Genomic DNA, 14,166 nt, shown 5'->3' with positions numbered 1-14,166 from the left:
GTGATCAAAATGCCTAAAATCTATATTTAATATTAAAGTGTGTTTTATATATTATCTGTCATCGCAGACTTGTTAACTGTGGACTCTCAGAGACTCTCTGTGAAGTTGTGACCTCAGCTCTGAAGTACAACCCCTCCCATCTCACACACCTGGACCTGAGTGGAAACAAGCTGCAGGATTCATCAGCGAAGCATCTGTCTGCTGGACTGGAGAGTCCAAACTGTAGACTGGAGACTCTGAGGTCAGTTCACTGACTGTCTGTTACTATTGACGATCTTAATGTTTAACAGCTGAAACTAATTTATGTACTTACATAACTTACATCCATGAAGTGCATTTTATTTCCATATTTTCATTGTGTTACTGTACAAAGTTTAGTGTGTAGTTATAAAAGATGATTCTTAAAGAAACTGTAGAAAATATTCACTGTTAGTTGTTTAATGAATGTTTATAATTTTTGGTAAAGAGTCACATCTGTATACAGAAGATCCTCTCCACTAATATCTGTTTGGAACTGATCAATTTTACTTGATGAAGGAGAAATATTTCTTTATTATATTGTTTAATGTGTTTTAATGAGAGAGAGATCAATGCAGTTGATTAAATTATTTTTTGAGTTAGGGTTAGCGTGAATGTGTGTCTGAATGTTGTGGTGACATTTCGATGATGTGTGTAGAAGGCTGACATGATGATGATCCACAATAACACAAAGACAAAGTCACTCTGCTCATTTTAGGTAAAACTTCAACAAACAGGACAAAATACTGTTGAACTACACATTTAATCTATTTAATTTATCTACATATTTTATTCTTTATTCAGATTGTATTACTGCAGGTTGTCAGAGGTCCGCTGTGCGTCTCTGGTCTCAGCTCTTAAGTGCAACCCCTCCCATCTCAGAGAGCTGGATCTGGGAAGAAATGACCTGAAGGATTCAGGATTGAAGCTACTGTGTGATCTTCTGGAGAGTCCAGACTGTAGACTGAAGGCTCTGAGGTTAGACACATTTCTTACTTCTGTGCTGAGATCAATATGATGTGACAGTTGTGGTGACAATACACTGCAGACATAAAGTTGATATTATGCTGATCCACTCTGAGTATCTTAATGGGAAAGTCTGATTCTTATTTTAATGATAAATAATCAATATTTGAAATCCTGAGATCAATCTTTGCATTTGTACCTTTACTCAGTGAACATGTGAACATGTGCACTGTGCTGTGTGTATGCAGTGGTTACTTGTTGTAAATGGTTCAATTAGAGCAGCATCATGTTTAAAATGTCGACTTTGTGGAAATCAATTTATGTGAAAAAAAATCAGATTTTCAATTTAATAATGTAGATGAACTGCTATATTAGCTGTTAGCTGCTATATTAGCAGCATTGAGTCACAACAGTCCTGCAGAAGAAAGAAATCATGGAGAAAAAGGAAGAAATGTTTCAGTTCCAGTCATGATAGTGAGAATGAAAGAGAAATCCTCTCAGCTGGAATAAAATGAACAGGGAGCGAGGACAGATTCTGATTTCTGTCAAACAAACATGGAGTCACAAGTTGGGTTAAGATGATGTCAACTTAGCCGATGTTAAAAGAAGTGGATTGATCATTGTTGGATGTGTCACAGACACATCTGAAGAAGCTGTTGGAAATATCTGAGTTAGTTAGTTTCCCACTTCATAGAAGAGTTCCAGTAAAGCGTTGATGGAGTAGCGTATGTGGTGGATATAGCTAGATTTAAAGAGTGTAACAGAGTGGTTGACAGTCATTAAAGATCAGGATGAGTGATGGAGAAAGGTGTGAAACACATCTGTTATGTTGCATTTTGAATCAGAAATCTTATTTTATAAAAGGTTCAATTCATAACAATGTATGACTTGTGTTTGACTCACTGGATTATAATCATTTAACTGAAGATGAAAGTTTTATTTTTATTATTTATTAAAGCCTTTAACAAACTTTATTAATGAAGCAAACTACTTAACAAAGACACTAAATACTGATAAAGGAATTAAACAAGGTTGTCCTGCTTCTCCTTTGCTTTTTATCACAGCAGCACAAATTATCTCCATTCTTACAAAATGTACAGATTTTTAAAAATTGACAGCTGACTGATTACAAAAATAAAATGAAACCTTTAAAATGTGAATGAATCAGAGGTGTTCACAAGTCATTTTTTGCAAGTCCAAGTCAAGTCTCAAGTCTTTGAGTGAGAGTCCGAGTCAAGTCTCAAGTCTTAGAGGGTCAAGTCCGTGTCAAGTCTCAAGTCTCTGGTTAAGAGTCCAAGTCAAGTTTCAAGTCTCTCGCAAACACTAAATCAAATTCAAATTCTATAAGCTGTAAAATCCTCTATATAAGACAGTATTGATGATTGTTTCACTAGAATCTACAGCAATGTGATGTGGAAAAAATACAAAGGATTGATTCAATTTCATAACTGTATTTTTCTTTAATAAGAGTTTTTTTTAACAATGCTGTAAAATACAATAAAAGAAATAACCGTTATAGTTATTACAGTATGACTCCTCTCTCTCTCTCTCCCTCCCCCTCTCTCTCTTTCTCTTTCTCTCTCCCTCTCTCTCTCTCGATATGTGACAAATATCCTTCTTGATATCTAGAATAGGCTGCTTGGGTATGACTCTTATAAAGCATTAAATGTGTAGGTGCTCCACTAATTTTTTACACATAAAACGCCACTGGGTGACTGTACTGTAACTTAACTTAAGACAATGTCACAGAATAGTCTTCTGGCACACCGTTATGAAATGTTAACTCAGCCTGTCACATCATATGGCCAGCAGCAAGAATGTAACGTTAATATTCGTTTGAGAGCTAATTGCTAATTTTAACGTCTTTCACATTAGCAAGTGACTGACCGGTCTGGGTGCGTTTTCAGATGCCGGATGAAGTTTGAAGTGGTTGAACCAAAATCTTGAATCTTCTTGTTGCACACTTTGCACACTGCTGTCCGTTTGTTGGCTGACTGCGTGAAGGCATTGTAGCCAAATGTAATGATCCAAGGGAGCCCTTTGGGCTTCTTTCACTGGCCATTGTCTTGAAATCAGAGAGTTTCTAATACAGTATACAGTAGTAGACGGGCTCTGCTCGAAATGCGCGCGTACACACGGCACGTGCGTGATGTTGGTGTTTACTGTCATCCTCAGTCACAGCCAGAGATCACTTCCCAAATGCAAACAGAGAAGACGAATGACAGATAATAAATAATGAGAATATAAATGATAACATGAAAATAATGGTAATTTGCGAGTCTCCAGCCTCGAGTCCGAGTCAAGTCTGAAGTCTTTTGAGGTCGAGTCCGAGTCGAGTCTGAAGTCAATGTGTAGTGCGACTCGAGTACGAGTCGCAAGTCCGAGTCACCAGCTCTGGAATGAATAACTTCCATCTGATGACAGTTCATAATATTCCTGTTAAATCAACCATTAAATACCTCCGCATACACATTACAAAGGATAATAATTCACTAGATTATCTCCATATTTGGAATAATGTAGATAAATATAAATCTGATCTGAACTCGTGCTCACAGACAGACTTCTCTATTATTGGCTGAATTGTTCTAATAAACATTGAACGCATTTAACGATTAATTTACTCAGATTACTCAATGTCACTTCCCAGAAATGCAATAAAAGCTATAAACCAGGTTAACTTTCATTCTATTGGAAAATCATACTGTATTAGAAAATTAATGATGATGAAGAATATGAGGAAGGAGGCTAAAAGCCTTTGATATTGAGTGTATTAATATTACCATACCGTACCGTCCTCTTCCGCTTTATCCGGGCTCGGGTTGCGGGGGCAGCAACCTAAACAGGGAAGCCCTGACTTCCCTCTCCCCAGCCACTTCGTCCAGCTCTTCCCGGGGGATCCCGAGGCGTTCCCAGGCCAGCCGAGAGACATAGTCTCTCCAGCGTGTCCTGGGTCTCCTACCGGTGGGACGTGCCCTGAACACCTCACCAGGGAGGTGTCCGGGAGGCATCCTAATTAGATGGCTGAGCCACCTCATCTGGCTCCTCTCGATGCGGAGGAGCAGCGGGTCTACTCCGAGCTCTCTCCAGATAACTGAGCTTCTCATCCTATCTCTAAGGGAGAGCCCAGCCAGCCTACGGAGGAAGCTCATTTCGGCCGCTTGTACCCGCGATCTTGTTCTTTCGGTCACTACCCAAAGCTCATGACCAGAGGTGAGGGTAGGAACGAAGATCCACTGGTAAATCGAGAGCTTCGCCTTTCGGCTCAGCTCTCTCTTCACCACGACGGATCTGTGCAGAGTCCGCATTACTGCAGACGCCGCACCGATCCGCCTGTCGATTTCACGTTCCATCCTTCCCTCACTCCTGAACAAGACCCAGAGGTACTTGAACTCCTCCACTTGGGGCAGGATCTAACCCTAACCCGGAGAGTGCACTCCACCCTTTTCTGGTTGAGGACCATGGCCTCGGATTTAGAGGTGCTGATTCTCATCCCGGCCACTTCACACTCGGCTGCGAACCGATCCAGTGAGAGTTGGAGGTCACGGTCTGATGAAGCCAACAGGACCACATCATCCGCAAAAAGCAGTGACCCAATCCTGAGGTCACCAAACCGCCATACCCAGGACCCTCCTAGAAATCCTGTCCATAAAGATTATGAACAAGATCGGTGACAAAGGGCAGCCCTGGCGGTGTCCAACCCTCACTGGAAACAAGTCCGACTTATTACCGGCAATGCGGACCAAGCTCTGCTACAGGGCACGGACGGCCCTTATCAGGGGGTCCGGTACCCCGTAATCCCGGAGGAATACAAACTCCCATGCACCCTCAAGGATCCTGCAGAGGGTGTAGAGCTGGTCCACAATTCCACGGCCTGGACGAAAACCACACTGCTCCTCCTGAATCCGAGGTTAAACTAATTCGCCCCCGAATAGACCTTACCAGGGAGGCTGAGGAGTGTGATTCCCCTGTAATTGGAACACACCCTCCGGTCCCCCTTCTTAAAAAGAGGGACCACCACCGCAGTCTGCCAATCCAGAGGCACTGCCCCCGATGAGAGAGAGTTAATATTACTATTAAAACAAAATGAAAACAGTTCATGGTTTCATATCTGAGGAAACATTTGTATCAAACTTAACCTTCTTCTGAGATGTGATGATGAGCTAAAAAAGCTCCTTTTAAATGATCTACATTTCATCAACAGGTATTACTATATTGGAAAATGATTTAAAGCATAATTTTAGTTTCCATAACAGCACATTGTGGAATTAGAGGTTTGTGGTATTTAGGAATAAATCCTTATTTGACACAAACTGTGTGGAGAGAAGAATATGGTCTGTAATGCTCTTAGTGGAAAATACTGGAAACAATTTCTGACACTTTTAGTTTAACCACTTAACATACGCCCCTATTTTTTATGTTGTTAGCCTAAACGACATGCCCAAGTTGTGAGCAGCACAGATCCCACATAGTTTGAGACTCAGAGATGTGTCTGGTATCATTGGAAAGAAAATACTCTCAGGATTCTTGTAAAAGTGTCTGTGTGATTCTGTGACTTACTGACAACGAGTGGCAGAGGTTACAATGATGGGGTTGTTTACTCGCCCATAGGTTTGCCTATACAATGACATGTGAACAGACATTAATGGACCTCTCAGCGGGATATTGACACAATGAGGCCACAGCCACAGGTCTTGGCTTCATGCAGTCCAAATTTGGAGTCAAAAGACCAAAAGATGAATTTTAGTTATAGTTATAGTTATTTTTCAACAGGTATGTCCATGCGTTTTCCTCAGGTCCTTTTTGGAGACTCCAAATGGACACTTGGTTACCATGGTTACCAAAGCTGTATAACCACAATCAAACACCTATAACTTCACAACCCCTTTGCCTACAATCAAAATATTGGTCTCTAATGAAAGCTGACACCATATTATTATTATTATTATTATTATTATTATTATTATTATATATAACCATATTTTTTTTGTTTGGCCATATCTATCTATCTGTCTATCTATCTGTTTATTTTGCTATAAGTCATATGTCAAGTCGAAGAAGAACCAACCGTGTACCAAAATGCCGAGTGCGTAATGATATATGGTTCAACTCTTTTACGCACCGGGCGCACGCCGGTTACGCTTGGAGTTTGTTTATGGACAGCCAAACTGATAGCTTAGTGTCATACACCGTTGGAAAGCTTAGACTATTGGCTAAAAGGTTATCTACTTCATTTCACCGAATATTTCCATAGGCTTGAACAGCTGTCAATCAAACCCATGTCGTCATTGTCGTCGGTCACATATCCTCATTGGCTTTGGAGACATGTACTGCCTAATCCTAAACACCGATTGGCTTGTGTGTGGTGTCGTCAGAAGCAGAAGAGGCTCACGGTCGTAAACATCTAGTCACGTGTACTCTGAGATGCACGTGCAGGTCAGGAAATGACGTAAACGGACCGTATATGGTTTGTTATTTGTGTTATTACGTTACGTGTTGGACTAAATACATGTTGACATATTGAGGAAAGTATTCCGGTTTTATGGAAACGGATTTCATATTTCACAAGAATGGATACTTGGCAAGCTGATGTCAACATCATCATTATTCTTGTTTGTTGTTTTTACAGAAGAATAGATTCCTGAAAACACAACAGAGTTTCTACATATTTCACAAGGAGCTGTGTCTTTATTTGTTCTCACTGAAATTAATGGAGAAGAAGAAATCCATGAAACTCTGGAAGTTAACAGAAAGTTCAACTTCCAGAGAGTCCCTGGGACTCCTCCTCTTATTTAGGGGCAGCTGTGACTCAGGTAGTAGAGCGGCTCGTCCAGCAGTCACAAGATCACTGGTTCTATTCCCGGCTCCTCCAGCCCACATGTGGAAGTGTCTTCAGACTAAATACTGAACCCAAATAGTTCATGATGTCTGTGCCAGCGATGCGTGAATGTTACTTGAAGTGTAAAAGAGCTTTCAGTGGTTGGAAGACTCGAAAGCTTTTATATAAGTGCAGTCCATTCACCATATACATGAAATAAGTCGATACACTTATTTCATGTATTTGTTCTTTCTTTATTCCTCCTCTTTAGTTTTCTATGCAATAGTTGTGTGATGCTTGTCTGCTGTCTGTAAAGACGTGTTTAATATTGTTATCAAGTTTTGTCTTTCTTAAGAATCTGTGCAGCTTCTCCACTTGAAAGAGAAAGATCCGTCTACTCAGAGTTTTAACTGGATTTCACTCAATGACCAAACAGCTTTGCTTTGTCTTTTTTCTTCTTTTCTTTGCAGGTTCAGAAGTTCAGTTTGACAGTTTGAAAGTTGTATGTGATTGGTTGTAAGGCATTAGCTGTAATTCATTAGTTTCATTAGTCTCATTAGTCCTTTCATTAGGTGAAAAACCTTTAAACAACAAAAAGATTATTAATACTGTATATGGTATTGCAAATAAATAAACATGAAATGAATGTAAACAGGAAAATATCCACATTTACAAATATTATGAAACCCCAAAGTGTCCTATTTCCTTTAAATTAAACATTAAGTGTAAATAAAGTTACTCACTGTTATAATTATTAAGCTTCACATCAGGTAATGAATGAATTTTAGTACATTTTAATGTTTATTGCATTTTATCGAAGCTTGACAAGCGCAGTTTCAGGAGCGGGAACACACACCAATTACACCCCTTCCGGCTCCTATATAAACAGACTTAACCATCTGCCCCCTTGTTCGCTCGCATTCGTGTTTCTCCCGCCTGTACTAGAACAACCATTGTGATCAAGAAGTTACTTATTAATAGTGACTTACCAGTTACCACGGCATGGATTTCCTATCTCTGTCTCCCTCCGACGATGAGGTTTTCGGAGGTACACCATTTACCCAACACCAAGGTCTCCAACCAGCCGAAGGAGCCGCCATAGCCTCGGTGCCCGAGGCCCCACCATCCCGGCTCCTAAACCAGCCAAGGAAGCAGTCGACTCCTGCAAGCTCTGTGTCCTCCATCGTCACCATCCCGCCCGGATCATCTCTCCTCAACCTCCAAAACTACAGTTCATCCGACGACTCCTCCACCTCGCCAGGTACACCTCCCCCACCAGCCAAAAGAGGACGCAGCGCTTCGAGGACTTCCTCCAGAAGACCCCGCAGTCATCCAATTCCCTCACCTGCGAGGATAACTCCAGCCCCCCAACTGTGCTCCGACACCGGCGTCTCCACCCGCAGCCGCTCGATGCGCCACCATGCCCCACCAAGGTCCGCTACCAGCCAGTTCTCCTCAAACATCTCTGACTGGACCGTGGCCACCCTCCATAAGACACTCCGAGAGAGGGGAATCCACTTCAGCCGTGCCTACAACAAGGCCAAACTTTTCAACAGCCATGGCCGCGTGCTGCTCCTGCACCACCTTCCTCACCGGCGTCCGTCCATGTGACGTCACATGTGACATCAGAACCCCGCCCAGAGAGGTAACTTATTCCCAGCCTCAAGCCTCCAATCCAAAAAGGATGAAGAGTGCTTCAAAGCTGAGGGAAACTCCGGTTACCGCCCACCAGTCTCAGCATGATACTGCAGCCATCGTACACTACATGCATCCTTTGCAGTCAGTCAGGGAGAAGAAACCTGGCACCGGGATGCCAGGACTCCCAGCCTTCTCCTCACCCAGCCCACCCCCTTGGTTCAGCAGCAGCGACTGGCACCGGGTTGCCAGTACGAACTGCTTCGCTTTCCACGCAGCGTAGACACACCTATGCAGCAGCTCATCATGGCACGGGGATGTCTAAAAGCTCTGTTCAATCCCAATTAATGGCTCATGGGGCGTGTGGCAGCGGGATGCCAGCACCCACAACCTGCTTTTCCTCCTTCCAACAGCAGCAGGCTGCCTTAGCAGGAGCAGATAGCACCGAGATGCCGAACATTTTGCAGCTCCTTCCAATCACTACCAGCACTCAGTGTCTCGTGGGACATATGGAACCGGGATGCCAGCGCCCCCAGCACTCTCTTCGGCTCAAAATCAGCAGGCTGCCTCGGCAGGACTCTATAGCACCGGGATGCCAGCCTCCCATGCCGATCTACTTTACGGGCAGCTATTTCCACAAACCGAGGTCACTAGCACCGGGTTGCCGGCCCTTTCCGTACCGCACAATTCAGCTAGATTCCCCCACCAATATCAGGAAACAAATATTAGACGGTAATTATGTCGACCTAGCCATATTGCTCCTTCCCTCCCTCCACCAATCTCCAGTTGATAGACAAACAGATGAACCCGTAAGGTATTTTTTACCAAAAACCATCCTCCGGCTTCAGGGAACTTAATCCCACACGGAGTTCGCTTACACGTTCTCGTTATACAGAGACGTCCTCTGCTCCAGATTTCTGGCACAACGCCAAGAACTGGATGACTATATGTCAATTACCCTTAATCTGGCACTCCGTTTTGACGGTTTCGGTTTTTACCAATATCATATACACTTCGCTTCCGAAGCAGCAGCCCGCCTTCAACAATTTAACAAAGTTACTTACTGGGGCACACTGGACACCGAGACTTATTGTTGCATCTTTGCCACCCGCGCCACTCAGCCTTGTTCCCTGTGCGGCGCACCTTCTCATCCCGCATCCGCCTGTTCTATCCCGGCCACGACCGGTAACCAACTTAATCTGACCAGGAGTTATGCCCTTCCCCATACACCATCACCAGCCCCTCCAGCGACTCTCATTCCCAGGCCAGTTGCATCCAATCGCCCCCTCTTTTCACCCAATATTAACAAAGTGGATAAGAGGGGAAGACCCATTTTACACAAAGGCGGACGCACCATATGCAATAACTTTAATGAAGAAGGGTGCAAAATGTCTCAATGCCGCTACCTTCATGTGTGCTCCTTCTGTGGCGGCGGACATGCCAGGTCTGCATGCCCGCATAACCCCACTTCCATTAAGTCAGGTAAGCACCCCTCGACACCCATAAACATCATGGCATTGAAAGGTGCTCTCTGTCACCACCCTGATCCAGCATTCGTTGAATTTCTCGTTACCGGATTCGAGGAAGGCTTCCACCCCGGTATATCAGCAGAACCATCCATTTCATTCGAATGTAGGAATCTGAAGTCAGCCATTAACGACCCTAGCTTTGTTGATCACCTACTCTCCAAAGAGATCGAGCAAGGCTTCATGATCGGCCCCTTTTCTCAACCTCCTTTATCTACCTTTTGTATTAGCCCTCTCAGTATAGCAACTCGAAAATACTCCGGCAGCAGCGTCCCCAGCGTTAACAGCCTCATTCCTAGCGAAGACTACTCACTTCATTACGCTACCATAAACCATGCCATCGCACTCATTAAACTCGCAGGCAAAGGTTCATGGCTTTCAAAAGCCGACATCATGAGTGCATGTAAAGTTCTCCCTATTCACCCTGATGTCTGGCGTTTTTTCCGGTGTACAATGGCGAAGTGCATACTACTTCGCAGTAAGACTCACCTTCGGCTGCAAAAGTAGTCCCAAGCTGTTCGACACTTTATCAGAAGCCCTATGCTGGATATTATGTAATAATCACGGCATCCAATTCCTCGTTCATCTCTTAGATGATTTTCTGCTCATTACCCCACCTTCTTCTCCTCCCGCATCTGGCATAGCCACACTGACCTCTGTGTTTACCGACCTTGGTGTCCCACTGTCGGCGGAGAAAACGGAGGGCCCATCTACTTCATTAGAGTTCTTGGGCATCACTCTCGATACTAACTTGTTCCAAGCGTCCCTCCCCATCGAGAAGCTTAAACATATCTGTATTCTCATATCTAATTTCCTCTTGGCCCCATCTTGCACCAAACATCGCCCTGCGAATTATCCCCCAGGGTCGTGCATTCATTTCTCACCTTCTGTCTATTGCTTCTTCAGTCCCATCGCTCCTGTCATCCGTCTCACTGAATCCATCATGTCTCGCTGAGCTGTGCTTATGGCTCCATCTCCTCTTGAACTGGAATGGTATATCTTTCTTTTACGACGACCAATTAACCAACTCCCTCGAAATTTAACTCTTCACTGATGCTGCTCCCTCAGCTGGTTTTGGGGGTTTCTACAATGGTAGATGGTTCACTTCCTCGGCACTCTTCGAAATCTACCCAATAGTAGCTACCGCCGTCCTATGGGGCAGGGGCGGTTTTTGCTATGGGCAATGTGGGCAACCGCCCAGGGCGCAATCTACTTGGGGGCGCACGAGCGCTCTCAAAAAAAAAAAAGAAAAAAAAAGTGTGTCCTCAAAAAAAAAAAAAAAACAGCACGTCAACGTGCTGCTGTGAGTCATGTATACAGGTTGTGTGTGTCAGAAGAAAAGGCAAAGGGGAGGGGGAGGGGGATCAACTTGCGACTGCAGAGGCAGGTTGTGAGTGAGTCTCACTCTCAGAGGAAAAGCAAGGAGGGGAGGGGGGCGGGGGATAGACTGACCTGTGATGATTATGATCCCAGGCCACACAACACAAACTGCTGCTTCCAAATAAATAGTAATACATTTATAAAATTAATACAGAACTGTTATAGCTACATGTAAGTTATGTCATTTTTTTATCTTAATTTCTTTCTCTTGTTAATTTCTGTATTTGATAACATATGTTATAAAATAACATAAATAGTTCAATATTGTGCATGTGTTGGGGGGGGCGATGGTCGGTCCGCCCAGGGTGCAAAACTAGCCAGGACCGCCTCTGCTATGGGGGCACGAATGGTCCAGTAAATCCATCCTCATACACTCCGATAATCTTTCAGTAGTTGATATCATTAACAAAGGTCGCTCCAACTCCAATTCAATCATGCCATTTATGCGTCGCCTCACATGGCACTCTGTCACCCACCAATATATCCTCCGCGCTGCCCACGTCCCAGGCCACCATAATACTATCGCTGCCTCTCTCTCTCGCTTCATGTTTCAGAAGTTCAGAAACTTGGCTCCACACGCCGAAACGCTGCCGACTCCAGTTCCCCCATATTCAGCATTGACTTTCAACTTGTAAATCCATCTCTCATACCCCTGATCGTCGAATCCCAAAATCATATAATTAACAGTTTATCACCTGCAACACTCTCCTCATACTGGACAGCCTGGAATAATTTTCAGCAATTTCATAACCGACATAACATCTTTTTCCCCTTGTTTGATCTCACCACTGTAATCTTCTACGTTACTTATTCTCATTCTGCCTTGAAGATAAGAACATCTACCATCAAATCCTACCTCAGCGGTATTAGTTTGTTCTCTAAACTTATCACTGGTACTCCCAGCCCAGCCTTAAACCATCCCCAAGTAAAGTCTCTTCTCTCCAGTCTCCTCCGCCAAGAACCAGCCAAACCTCCTAAACGGCTTCCTCTTACCGCCAAACTATTGTCCGCTTGCCTTCGCTCCGGTTACCAAACTCCTCACATCGCCCTGACCCTCGAAGCGATGTTTATTTTAGCTTTTTTCGGTTTCCTCAGATGCTCAGAATTCACCGCATCATCATCCCACTTCGACCCGTGCCGTCATGCTTGCATCTCCGACTTATCACTGTTTTCCGACGACACTATAGTACTCCATCTGAAGAAAACAAAAACGAATCAATCCGGCCATCCTACACCTGTCTTTTACTTTAAAAACCAGTCTTCCTTATATCCATTCGTCATCCTTTCTAACTATCTCCTCTACTGAAAATCTCACGGCACACCTCTATCTCATCCTCTCTTCATCTCCGAATCCGGTCAAATAACCACTCGGTCCTGGTTTCATCATCACTTATGCCAAATTCATGTCATTATTCGGTTTATCATCTACACATTACTCCGGGCACTCTTTTAGGATCGGTGCTGCGACTTCAGCTTCCCATAACGGCATACTCGAGCACTTCATTCAAATTATGGGCCGTTGGGCCTCATTAACGTACCACCGATATATCCACTCAGACCTCAACGATCTAAGATCCGCACAAGCATGTCTAAAATAATTGGAGTTTTTTTGGGGGTTTGTCGCTGCCCAGGCGCAGCGGTGGATCCTTCATCCGACCTCCCCACACCGCATCCAGATCTCCGTACCAAGACCACTCATCATCAATTATGCACAATTCATTCAATCTGTCAATAAATCTGTTAAATCGTATTTCATTGGTGATGTGTTCCTTGCTCGTGAAACATTGTTGTAATATTTTACTGTCATATTCATTCAATTAAATATTTAAATTATAAATGTTTTAAATGATGTAGCTTTTAAATGACACACTGTTTTTAAACCAATCTTCCATACATGAATGAACCAAGTATCACATTAATAAATACCCTCGCAATCAACAGATTAAAAATATAAATCATCAAGTTGCATTTAAAGAGTTAAATCATCAACCAACCCCGAGTTCAGCTGTAGTAATAATTCTCTGCAGACACTCTTTAAAAGTTTACCGTCTTACTGGCTCCCTGATTGTAGATGTTTCTGCTCTGCAGAGGCTCATCACACAGGTGAGGTCTTCCCGACGCTGTGTCGGTTTTTTATTAAAATAACTGAAAAAGCAAAGAATGTTAATTAAACAAGACAATAATAAAAAATGAGAAGTTAATACTGATGATAAAATACAAACAATAAAAATAACAAATTAATTTAAATAAAACTGAACTACTACAAAAAAATACATTAGTAAACTAGGAAAATTATACTATAATAAATGATGATGATCAACCGTAAAATGTTGAGAGGATAAAAGAATAATGATCATAAATAAAATAAATGTAAATAATAAAAGCATAAAATGATAAAACAGGATATAAGCCAGACTAAACAGATGGTTTTTAGTTGATGTTTAAAAATCTTTCTATTTTCAGCTCCTCTCAGATCCTCTGAAGGCTGTTCAGCAGCTTCTAAACCTTCTTCACATCTCAACACATTATGAAACACTGAATGATTTCAAACAGGAACTTTGTCTTCTAAACTCACATCTTTTATTCTTTATTCAGATTGGAGTGCTGCAGTTTGTCAGAGATCAGCTGTGCTTCTCTGGCCTCAGCTCTGAAGTGCAACCCCTCCCATCTCAGAGAGCTGGATCTGGGAGGAAACAAGCTGCAGGATTCAGGAGTGAAGTGTCTGTCTGCTGGACTGGAGAGTCCAAACTGTAGACTGGAGACTCTGAGGTCAGACACCATTTCTTACTTCTGTGCTGAGATCATTGAGGTTGACAATGTCAA

At 43.0% G+C, this 14,166-nt stretch overlaps 1 protein-coding gene across 1 annotated transcript in view; it reads left to right on the top strand.

Annotated features, from left to right (window-relative positions):
* Nucleotides 1-14,166, top strand: part of LOC128359172 (NACHT, LRR and PYD domains-containing protein 12-like) — a 28,552-nt gene that overhangs the window by 8,937 nt on the left and 5,449 nt on the right. Inside the window, exon 3 of the mRNA XM_053319609.1 lies at nt 13,939-14,112. Within this exon, the coding sequence (XP_053175584.1) occupies nt 13,939-14,112 (174 nt within the window). The remainder of the gene's footprint in view (nt 1-13,938; nt 14,113-14,166) is intronic.

Source organism: Scomber japonicus, chromosome 5 (assembly GCF_027409825.1).
Source record: "Scomber japonicus isolate fScoJap1 chromosome 5, fScoJap1.pri, whole genome shotgun sequence".
In the NCBI taxonomy this organism is placed as follows: domain Eukaryota; kingdom Metazoa; phylum Chordata; class Actinopteri; order Scombriformes; family Scombridae; genus Scomber; species Scomber japonicus.
This window is presented reverse-complemented; position numbering and strand designations above follow the sequence as displayed.